At 32.8% G+C, this 10650-nt stretch overlaps 2 protein-coding genes across 8 annotated transcripts in view; one reads left to right on the top strand and one right to left on the bottom strand.

Moving 5' to 3' along the window:
* LOC109532897 (lysine-specific demethylase 6A) overlaps nt 1-10650 on the bottom strand; it is a 53676-nt gene that overhangs the window by 13363 nt on the left and 29663 nt on the right. For both annotated transcript variants that reach the window (XM_019898025.2, XM_019898026.2), the window contains one exon: nt 2547-2722. In XM_019898025.2, the coding sequence (XP_019753584.2) occupies nt 2547-2722 (176 nt within the window). The remainder of the gene's footprint in view (nt 1-2546; nt 2723-10650) is intronic.
* LOC109532899 overlaps nt 6623-10650 on the top strand; it is a 5630-nt gene continuing 1602 nt past the window's right edge. The window contains exons 1-10 of one of the 6 annotated variants that reach the window (XR_007280453.1): nt 6623-7815; nt 8122-8204; nt 8253-8399; nt 8469-8523; nt 8771-8825; nt 9082-9136; nt 9398-9448; nt 9755-9832; nt 10117-10196; nt 10466-10644. Coding sequence is in view for 4 of the 6 variants with exons in the window: in XM_048661671.1 (XP_048517628.1) it covers nt 8307-8399; nt 8469-8523; nt 9082-9136; nt 9395-9448; nt 9755-9832; nt 10117-10174 (393 nt within the window). In the remaining 2 variants the exon portion in view is untranslated. Of the gene's footprint in view, nt 7816-8121; nt 8205-8252; nt 8400-8468; nt 8524-8770; nt 8826-9081; nt 9137-9394; nt 9449-9754; nt 9833-10116; nt 10197-10465; nt 10645-10650 lie in introns of those variants that run through there. The other 5 variants (XR_007280454.1, XM_048661672.1, XM_048661671.1 and 2 more) reach the window with 5 other exon arrangements.

Genomic DNA, 10650 nt, shown 5'->3' with positions numbered 1-10650 from the left:
CATCGCGTTCGGCTAAACGGGAAACTCACGGAGACGGCGCGACTTTCGGACTTCAACGGTGGACGATTTTGCGCGATTCGGTTCTAATAAACTTTTCATTGACTAAAAATGCCAAAGTTTAGTGAGTTTCAATGGAACTGCGGGAATTTTTTAGACAGTGCAAGTCCAAGTAGATCGAGTTTGCTGTCCAGTGCCGATTCCAAGTTCGATATCATCAAACGGGACGTCGACAAAATGACGGATCGAATTTTCACCAAATCGCCTTTGGTTCCTTTGACTATCAAGTTGTGAAAAGACATGGTTTAAGTTCTGAAAATACATGGATGTGCAAAGACAAGTGCTTACGCGTTCGGACTTATTCCAGTGTCCAGTTTCGAGGAGTCCAGCCGACTGAGCAGAATGAGCGGTGAGCAATTTTATTTGTAACGGGAAAAGGTGCGCGCCTTTTTCCACTGTTAATGGCCGCTCTTGGAATATTTAATTTTCCGAATTTTTCAGAAATCTATCAACTGAAATATTTAACACTTTCTGGAGTATTGATTTTATTGCTTTTTTAGCTAGTTCTAAGAATATTCCCTGTTAAATATACAAATTTGCTGACTGAGTGAGGGATCCATCATGGCACCCATTTTAACATGCTCTAAAATGTTTTGAAATATTTTTTTATTAATTCGATAATTATATTTTTTCGCAGAAATTTTTTTGGCATTAAAATCTTAAAGCTTCAGCCATGTCCGGACATTGCCCGGCAATTTGAGAAAAGTTCGGAAAATTAAAAATTGTAAAAGCATTTTTTGCATTGCATGGCTTATAGGAATATGAATGATCCAGATGAAACATTGTATTAGAATGTCTTTCGACTCAACTTGACTAAAGCGGATGGATATTAGTAAGTTAAAAAGAATACAAATAGTTGGCGTCAAAATTAATTAATCGTAGGGATTTCAGGCAACGGGAATACTTTCACAATTTAAGCAATTTTTGTTTAAATTTTTTGGCTGCGATAAAAATGGCTCCTTACTGCCAAAATTCACCAATATCGACAATAAGTTATTAAGATAGTTACAAAAAACTTTTCTTTATTTCAACTCATACATACATTGTATGTATGTTGAAAAGAAATAATTTCCGGTCCTATATTTCACTCAGAGTATCACCTCCTGAACGTTGACTACGTATTTCAATAACACTCTGTATATTTTGGAATTGTTTGGTTTACATATTTTGTTCATTTAAATCTTATTTTTTTTCCAAATTTAATTAATAGGTATACTAGCGTAGGTTTTAGTAGGGTTTTCAGCAAATCAAGTTGAGTTGAGGACGTTAAAGTACAATCAACGAGGGAGTTTAACAGGCATCAAGCCTTGTACATATTTATTGCTATAATTCTGTGTTTATTTCTTGACTGTTGTTTTCATCTTGAATCGCCTTTAAAATTTTAGGTTTGCATCTGTTTATCAAATTGTTTCATGCCTTGATTTTGATTGATTTGACATGCCAGTAATGTTTGCAAAAATATGTACTGTTTGGAAACTATTTCATTGATAAATAGTGCTTTTTAATATTCAATTTATGACAAGAATAACACATTTTCTGAAAAAATTGATAACATTTAGAAAGGATTTTTGTATAGGTTGATAGCAAGTTTTATTAAATACAGGTGAGTTAAAAGTGATATATGGAAAACAAACTGTATTTCCAGAATTTGTTACACTCGTTTTTGATTAGTTTTTTCAGCTTTCTAGGGTATTGCGAATTTTTGTTTGATTGCGTTTTCTAGTTTTCACGTTGGCTTAATTCAGGAACACAAAACAAGGCGAAATAGGAAAAATAATTTGTATTTTGTTACACTCGTATTTACATATTTTTCAGGTTTCTAGCGCATTTTAGATTTTTGCGTGATTTTTTAAAATGAAAGAAAAACATTGCCGTTTTTCACAAAACCATTATTTGTTACTTTTATTTGATAGTTTTTCAGGCTTCTAAAGAATAGTGGGAGTTTATGTGATAATGTTTTCGAGTTTAGTCCGCTCTGAAACATCAGCTTCAATATGTACCAATTTTCCTTCGAACGCTATTTAAAAATAAAACGACTGGGTCATTTATAAATAAACATTTGTTTGCAATATAGTTACGACATCAGATTTATCTCCGAATCTAAACAACAAATTGCAAATGGTGCAAAATTTTAAACGGTTACCAAGGTTGTTGTTACTTAATGCAAAATAAGTTGTGCTAGGTTCTGGTTTCACGAAAAGAAATCTCGTTTAGCGATCGCGCTTTACTATCATTTTTAAACTATTGCTTTATTTCCGGGAGTTTTGTTGCTTTTGTGACGAATCGGGTTCAAGTTCGATGAACAGGTAGTTTTTCATATACAATTTGGCAAAAATTTGTTGCACATTTTCGTGCTCTATTTTGATGTTCGTAGAATCTCTATCGCCAACTGGCAAAATACGGGAAATGTTAACTACCTAACGAAATCAAATTTTCTTTGATTGTTTTCATAATCATCTAAAGAAAGAGCACACCAATCTAGGACTTACTATTATTTTTAGGCGTTGAACATGGGCTAGCATCAACTAGAGCCAATTGCAAGTGCTTGTGTGCTAATTCGTGCTCATGGGTAACTTTGAACATCAAACCCAATCTTAGATGGACTTCATTTGCTCGTTGGAACCCTGGCGCCACATATAAAAGTTGCTGGAACGCTTTCACAGACCTGGAACAAATAATGCATAACTATGAAATAAATTCAACAGGCTCGTTCATAAGTAAGCAAACTGAATAAATCGTATATTTCATTAGAAAATTGATCTTATTTAAGACTCTTGAAACATGAAATGTTTCCAGATGTCCGATACTTTATATCTATTAATCGCTAACACCTGTTTAATTATGAAAATTTGATTGGCAAGATCAAAAACTTCCTATAAGGTTTCGCCAATTGTTCATTCACTATTCTACGTTCATTACAAAAATGTTACATAAATAACCAAACTAACACATGCTCTTTTTTTTTTCATTAAACGACGAAACTGAAATTGAAAGTTTGGAATATAGTTCAAGAGTGTCATCCGGAAACTCCTTAAGTTTTCTAGATAGTTCTACTCCAGCAATATATAGTTCTTCCATCGGTCTTTCTGCCCTTACGTGTACGTGTGTATATCTTGTAAAGTAAAAAAGGTTCAGTATAGTCGTCCAGTTATGGGAGTAAATCAATTTTGTTCGCAGTTCGAACAGCGTTTCGTTTATTCTCTTAATTAATGATCTGTTGTTTGCATATGTTGTTTAGTTTTATTGGATACATTTGCTTGCTCTCAGTAGAAGTTCACATATTGCTTTGTATGCTGATTCCTTTGTCTTTGTACGTCAGCCTTTGAAAGGGTTGCTGATTTCTTTCTGATATTTAGTGAGTTTATTGCTCTCGATAATTCCTAAACATTTGGTATCTCTTTGGTTCCGTTTGATCACCGTCGTTTGAGAGGAGAAGTTGGTGTTTTGTTCGATTTATTTAGCGTCTAAAGCTCGCTCACTGCTTTTTTGCACAAGTCTTGTGCTTAAACATGTTGTGACAGTATGTTACAGCTATGCTTTAGAGAAAATTGTCAATTAGTACTTTTAGTTGTCTATTCTCAAGTCAAGAGTATTTTGCTGATTGGAGTTTGTCCCAAAACGTGCCTATACGTCGTCGAAGGCCTTGTTAATATCCATGAATACCTGATTTATTCTTAGATTTATGACATGTTTGTTCGTGTGGTTTAATGACCAATTAATCAGTGTGCTATTTGTTGCCCATATTCCATGAGCGATCGTCAATCTTTTGTTTGACGCCATTCTGAAAACTTTCTGGAAGTGTTTGGACAACGGGTCTACCTTTTTTTGTATGTGTATCGTTCTTAGCCTCCTCATTCATAGTACTAGCAACGTTCTTTTGTACGACAAAAGTATTTTCACCTTTACCTGGTTTGTTTCAATTTCTTGGCATGCTTGCAACCATTCTTTTGTCGGTATTGTAGTATCATCATCATGAATATCTGTTTAAGCGATTGATACGCGTCTTCCTATCTGGATGTCTCGTTTTTGCTTTATTGGACTCAGGATGAATATTTGTAGTGTGTGTTGCTTAATTAATGAAAAGATTAATTTCCTTTTCGATAATTTTTTCTACAGCGTTAGTATTCTTTACCTTATAGCGTTGTTGTTTGGATCGTTGAGAGTATGTATTTATGAACAGTAATAGGGGACAAAATGCCAACAATTTATGATCGTTCAAAAACATTTAACTTGAATAGTGCATTTTGGATTATAACGTTCATAATCGTAATAATCAGAATAGGCAAAAGTCACCATTTCCAATGTCTAAAATTTAGAGGTGTGTTGTTTTGCCTAAAAGAAAACCGGTTGCAAATTTTCGTGAAAAATTTGACGTTTTCAATTTTTTGCAATTTGCAACCAACAGTTGTTAATTAATAATTTATTATTAAAATATATATGTATATGTATAATTTTTATATAACTATCTCGACAGTAACCTCAGAAATATGTAACTCAAGATTCGCATATTTTTACTTAAAATCGTCAACACTTAAATGATTTTTATGATTTAATTAATATGATTAAATATATATAATTAATAAAAATATATATTTCAGAGCTTTCGTCTGTTCTGTCGTTCTTTAGCAGACGTCTATATCCAACCGGTATACCTCTGGTATTCATTAGATGATGATAAGTATTTTTTTATAAAAGGAGAAGAAAGACGCATGTCACATTGTTTCGAATAAAAACATTGGGACTATTAATAACAAATGATCAATGTTAAATTTATAACTAAGTTCAATTATTAGAATTTATTCTCAGATAAAGTTTTTTTAGAAAACAATTATTACTTTTAGCTTTAATTATTAGCTCTAAATTTCATAAAATAAAAATGTAAAATCAATATGTACATCGTTTAGTATTATTTACCTCATCGTTTTATAGAGTTATTGATTGGATCGTTGAGAGTGTATTTATGAATGTGTGCTGCTACTTCTTTCTTTTCTTGTTCTGCGTGTTGTTGATTCTAATTCAAAGGCTACAATTTGCTATGTAAGGTTGAATGCAGACAATATTTCATTTGCCCAAACCTTTCCTACCTCTTTAAACTCGCTTTTGCCTTTTTAGTTTTAGTAATCAAACCGAATTCAAGTTGCAGATGAAATGTAAAAAGGTTCTTGCCAACATTAATTTATGCCTGTTCAAAGATACCTATATAGCTTGATTAGTGTATTTTGCGTTACCACATTCATAATCTTGATAATCAGAATAGGCAAAAGTCACCATTTCTAATGTCTGAAATTTAGGGGTGTGTTGTTTTGCCTTAAAGAAAACCGGTTGCAAATTTTCGCGAAAAATTAGGTGGTTTCAATTTTTTGTAATTTGCAACCAACAGATGTTAATAAATAATGTATTATTAAAATACAGAAATTCGAAAAAGCATAGTAATAAATGGGCATGTTTTGTTTAACGAAATATCGAAAATCTAATTTCGTTTTCTTTGTAGAACGCTCGCTAAGGTGAAATCAAATATGTTCAATTGGTCTTGCCATATTCCCACTGGCAGGAAAATAGTAAACGATTTTCAACTGGTAGGTGTATTTCGTTTCACAGATAGAAATTCTAGCAAAGCAAATAATTAGTACTTTGGGGGGAATTCCATGCCACAATTTGATTGGTCATATCAAATGCTGTATTGGATAATTCCCTAAATTATCTCGACAACAACCTCAGAAATATGTAACTCAACATTTGCATATTTTTACTTAAAGTCGTCAACACTGAAATGCTTTTTGTTCTGAACTAGGATTTGTTTTATTATATTTTGCCTTAAACTTAAGTGTTTTAGAAGTAATTATCAATTTAGTTAAATTATGTTTTTACATTTTTAGCGGGCTGAAGCGGCTGGACAGCAGAAATATACATTCTAATTGGAAAAAAATGACGATGAATTTTAATGCTGGAATATGTATCTGATCATAAACACATTGATCTGTCGATTTTTTACCAGAGATGAAGAAAATTCATAAATGAATGCAAAATTTATGTATCCTTTTTTAGGAGGTTTTTCCTGGTCATAAAAACATTTATCTTTCGGTCTTTCAGCTTCTCTTTAAGAAATGGCGACAAAGAAATGTCCAATTTATGTATCCTTTTCATAGGTGGTTTATCCTGGTCATTAAAACATTCGTGTTTTTGGTCTTTTCGCACGAATTAAGTAAGATATAGCACAAACAAACGTTCTTACAGTGTATCCTTTTATTTTTGGATTTTATTAAAAATAATATTTTAGTGTGAATGTAACTTAGTTTTGCCAATCAACTTTGATAAAACAAGTAATTATTAGATTTTAACAAATTATTATAGATACATTTTTATAAAAAATATATATATTTCAGGGCCTTGCATTAATGGAGACATCTATATCCAACCCGTATACTTCTGGTATTCAATATCTCATGATGACTATTTTTTCACAAAAGGAGAAGAAATACGTACGTCGCATCATTTCGCACAAAACTATAACTAAGTTCAATTATTATAATTTATCTTCAGGTAAATAATATTTTTTTCAGCAAACAATTAATTACTTTTAGCTTTAATTATTAGCTCTAGATTTTATAAAATACAAATTTTAAATAAATACGTACATCGTTCAGTATTCTTCACCTAATAGATTTATTGTTTGGATCCTTGAGAATGTACCTTTTACCAGTGATGAAGACAACATAAATGAATGCGCAACTTGTGTATCCTTTTCTTAGATGGTTTTCCTGATCATAAAAACATTGATCTTTCGGTCTTTTAGCAGGAATTAAGAAATAGCCCAAATAAATGTCCCACATATGTATCCTTTTTATGGGTGGATTTTATAAAATAAAAATATATTTTTGTGTGTATGTAACTTAAATTTTTCAACCAACCTTGAGGAGGAAAGTAATTGGTAGCTTCTAATATATAATTAAATTAAAATGTATTTTTTAGCGCCTTACACGTATAGAGACGTCTGTAACCGACCGATACACCTCTGGAATCCAATAGATGAAGAACATTATAAGATAAAAAAAGTAGAAAGACTCCCGCCACGTTATTCCGATTAAAAACGAAAGATCGAAGTTAATTTTGATTAATTAACTAAGTTACAGACGAATAATATTTTTGGTAGAAAATAATTAATTACTTTTAACTAATAATTAGCAAAACGTCTATTTTACGGAAGGATATATTTTTTAAGCTTGGACTTTCCGCATTGACATTAAATAATTACTGTGAAATACGATACAATTGTTCTTGAGAGTTAATAACTGCCTTTAGAGTAAAATTTTTTAAATTTAGTCAATCTTTGATTTATCAGATTCTGCAACCTATAGGGCCAAATAAATGTATTGAAGTAAGAACGTCTGGGATAATCAATTGTTACAGCTTTTCCCAAAAAAGCATTTTTTGTTTAGCAGATTATTCGCTCTACACAGGCAATAGGAATGGCGGTTTAAAAACAACACTGTCCACGAAGAAATGCAAAAGTGTGTGAACTGAAAGTGTGGTAGTTGCTAAGTAACAAATTGCCATCAAGTATTTTAAAAAAATTAAACCATTATATATTTTTAAGTGGATTAACCATCATATGGAAGCAATATGAAGAGCAGTTTGGGAGCAATTCCAAGGTGTGTAATTTAAATTCCTGTAATATTGTTTATCAGATGTTCAATCCAGCCCCAGACGTAGTACCTCAAGAAACCGTTCGGAACAGAGGCCCTCGCATCAATTTTAAAGGTGAAAACCCTGAAGTTGACTTGAAATTTGGTTTAAAACCGTTGTTTTCGGGTAGTAGTCACAAAACTTTGCTTCAGAAATAAAACGAAAGCTCAGTATGCCTACCACCCAAAAGGAGGTACAGGCTGATTTCTTGGAGTGCATTAAATTTGAAATGTTTCTCTATACTCAACAGCCGACAACTATTTATACACACTTTAATTGTAAATTGATGCCAACCGAAGTGTATTTAAAAAATTATACTTTTCAAATGAGTCGTTTGGAGCGAAACTAGACGCAATCGCTAATTGAGTTTTTCTGTAACAGGCTTCAAATGCAAGATGTAGATTCCGAAACTTTCGGAACCGAGAACAGACTTTAGGAAACCGTTCGGAGCAAAGGCCTCAAAGGTAAATAATGCAGAATAATGAGTCTAATTTCTTTTAATGTTGTATCAGAATTCTTCAGGGTAGTGGTACCATGCTTTGTTTACAAAAAAACGAAGACTAAGCATGCCTACAACCCAAGAGAAGGGGAGGCCGAATTTTTCCGGAGAGCATGAATTTCCAAATGTGTCTCTTTTCCAACAGCCTACAATCATTTATGTATGATAAATTAGATTTGTTGCTTTTTCGTAACAAATTGACACATTCTTAAAAATATATTGTTTTTAGTGGACTGGTCATCCCATGCGAACAAGAGGAAGAACAGTTTTGAAGCAATTCCAAGGTGTGTAGTTTAATTTATTTTAATGTTGTACTGAAATTTGAAGGGTTATAGTTGCTTGCTTTGTTTAAAAAAACGAAGACTAAGTATGCCTACAACCCAAGAGAAAGGGAGGCTGAATTTCCGGAGAACATGATTTTCCAAATGTGTCTCTTTTCCAACAGCCTACAATCATTTATGTATGAAAAATTAGATTTGCTGTTTTTTGGTAACAAATTGTCACAAAGTGTTAAAAATCTATTGCTTTTAGTGAACTGGTCATCCTATGGGAGCAAGAGGAGCAATATTTTTGAAGCAATTCCAAGGTGTGTAGTTTAATTTCTTATAATTTTGTATTAGAATTCTTCCGGGTAGTAGTCACCATGCTTTGTTTAAAAAAAAAACAAAAACTTAGTATGCCTACAGCCCAAAAGTAGGGGAGGCTGAAACATCGGGGAGCATGAATTATCAAATCAAATGTGTCTCTAAACTAAACAGCCTACAATCATTTATGTATGAAAACTTTGATTTGCTGCCTTTCAGTAACAAATTGACACAGTGTTAAAAATCTATTGTTTTTAGTGGACTGGTCATCCCATGGAAGCAAGAGGAAGAACAGTTTTGAAGCGATTTCAAGGTGCGTAGTTTAATTTTTTATAATTTTGTATTGAAATTCTTCCGGGTAGTAGACACCATGCTTTGCTAAAAAAAAACAAAAACTTAGTATGCCTACAGCCCAAAAGAAGGGGAGGCTGAAACACCGGGGAGTATGAATTATCAAATCAAATGTGTCTCTAAACCAAACAGCCTACAATCATTTATGTATGAACAATTATTTTGTTGCTTTGCTTAGTTACATGTTGTCACAAAGTGTTAAACAATGTATCGTTTTTAGTAGACTGGTCATCCTAGGGAGCAAGAGAAAGAACAGTTTTGAAGCAATTCCAAGGTGTGTAATATTACGTTCTTTTATAGCTGTGGTGAAGTGTTGAAGTTTAAAAGGGTTGTAGTCTTCATATCTAATTTGAATAAGAAGCAAAACTTGGGTATGCCTATAACTCAAAAGTAAAAGTGCTGTAAACGTTGGAAAACATGAGAAGTTTGAAATTATTATTTAGTACAACAGCCGACAATCGTTTATTTAAGATCAATTTATATTTAATATTTATTTTGACACTTTTTTAGTAATTAAGTTATACATAATCAAGCCGGGTGAAATGAAGCCAATTAACCGATTTTTTTTATTTTACCATAGAAATCGAGAGGTGATGCCACGCCTCAAATGCTTAAACTTGCGAAGCCCGGCACAACCGAGCTTAGGAGAAATGCAAAGGTTGGCATTGCAAATGTCCCTTTCAATATATTTATGCCGAAGTTTAAAGGGTGGAAGGCATCCATATCTAACTTTAAAAATCAAAAGATAGGTATGCCTACAACCCAAAACTAAAAGCGCTGCAATAGCTGGAGAACATGTGAAGATGCCAATTGTTTTCTTAAAAATCAGCCCACAATAATTTATTAAGTGCAAATGTAAATTATGCATTTTTGGTACTTGTCAATATATGATCCAGCCGAGTAAAGCGAAACCAATATGTCGATTACTTTCTTCTGTTGTAGATGTCGAACCTTGAAGTACCACTTTAAATGCTCAAATTCACGACGCTTGGAACAATAAGGTTTAGATGAAATCGCAAATGGTAAGTGATGTAATTTTCCTTTAAAAATATTTATGCTGAATTTTGACGGGTAGTAGTCACCATACTTTGCTTAAAAAAAAAACGAAAGCTTAGTATGCCTACAGCCCAATAGCAAGGGGGGGTTGTTTTACGGCCGGGGTGGAACTTGTACATCAAACAGGTTTTGCCAAACAAAACAACCAACACGTATAAACGAAAGAAAAGTTCGAACTGACAGCTATAAGAAAATGTGCAATTTTACTCTTAACAAACAGCCAACTTTCGTTTAGCAGATTCTCAGCTTCGCTTCAACCGTTATATGCAGATTGCAACGCTATCGATGCCTTGATTGACAGAGCTTAGAGGAAATCGAAAGGTTAGTAAAGATTTTTTTTAAATCAGTTTTATGGAATTTTTCAGGGTAGTAGTCACCATGCTTTGTTTAAAAAAAAAACGAAAACTTAGTATGCCTACA

This window comes from Dendroctonus ponderosae, unplaced genomic scaffold (genome assembly GCF_020466585.1).
Source record: "Dendroctonus ponderosae isolate FM_Combo_2020 unplaced genomic scaffold, Dpon_F_20191213v2 Dpon_F_20191213_1, whole genome shotgun sequence".
In the NCBI taxonomy this organism is placed as follows: domain Eukaryota; kingdom Metazoa; phylum Arthropoda; class Insecta; order Coleoptera; family Curculionidae; genus Dendroctonus; species Dendroctonus ponderosae.
This window is presented reverse-complemented; position numbering and strand designations above follow the sequence as displayed.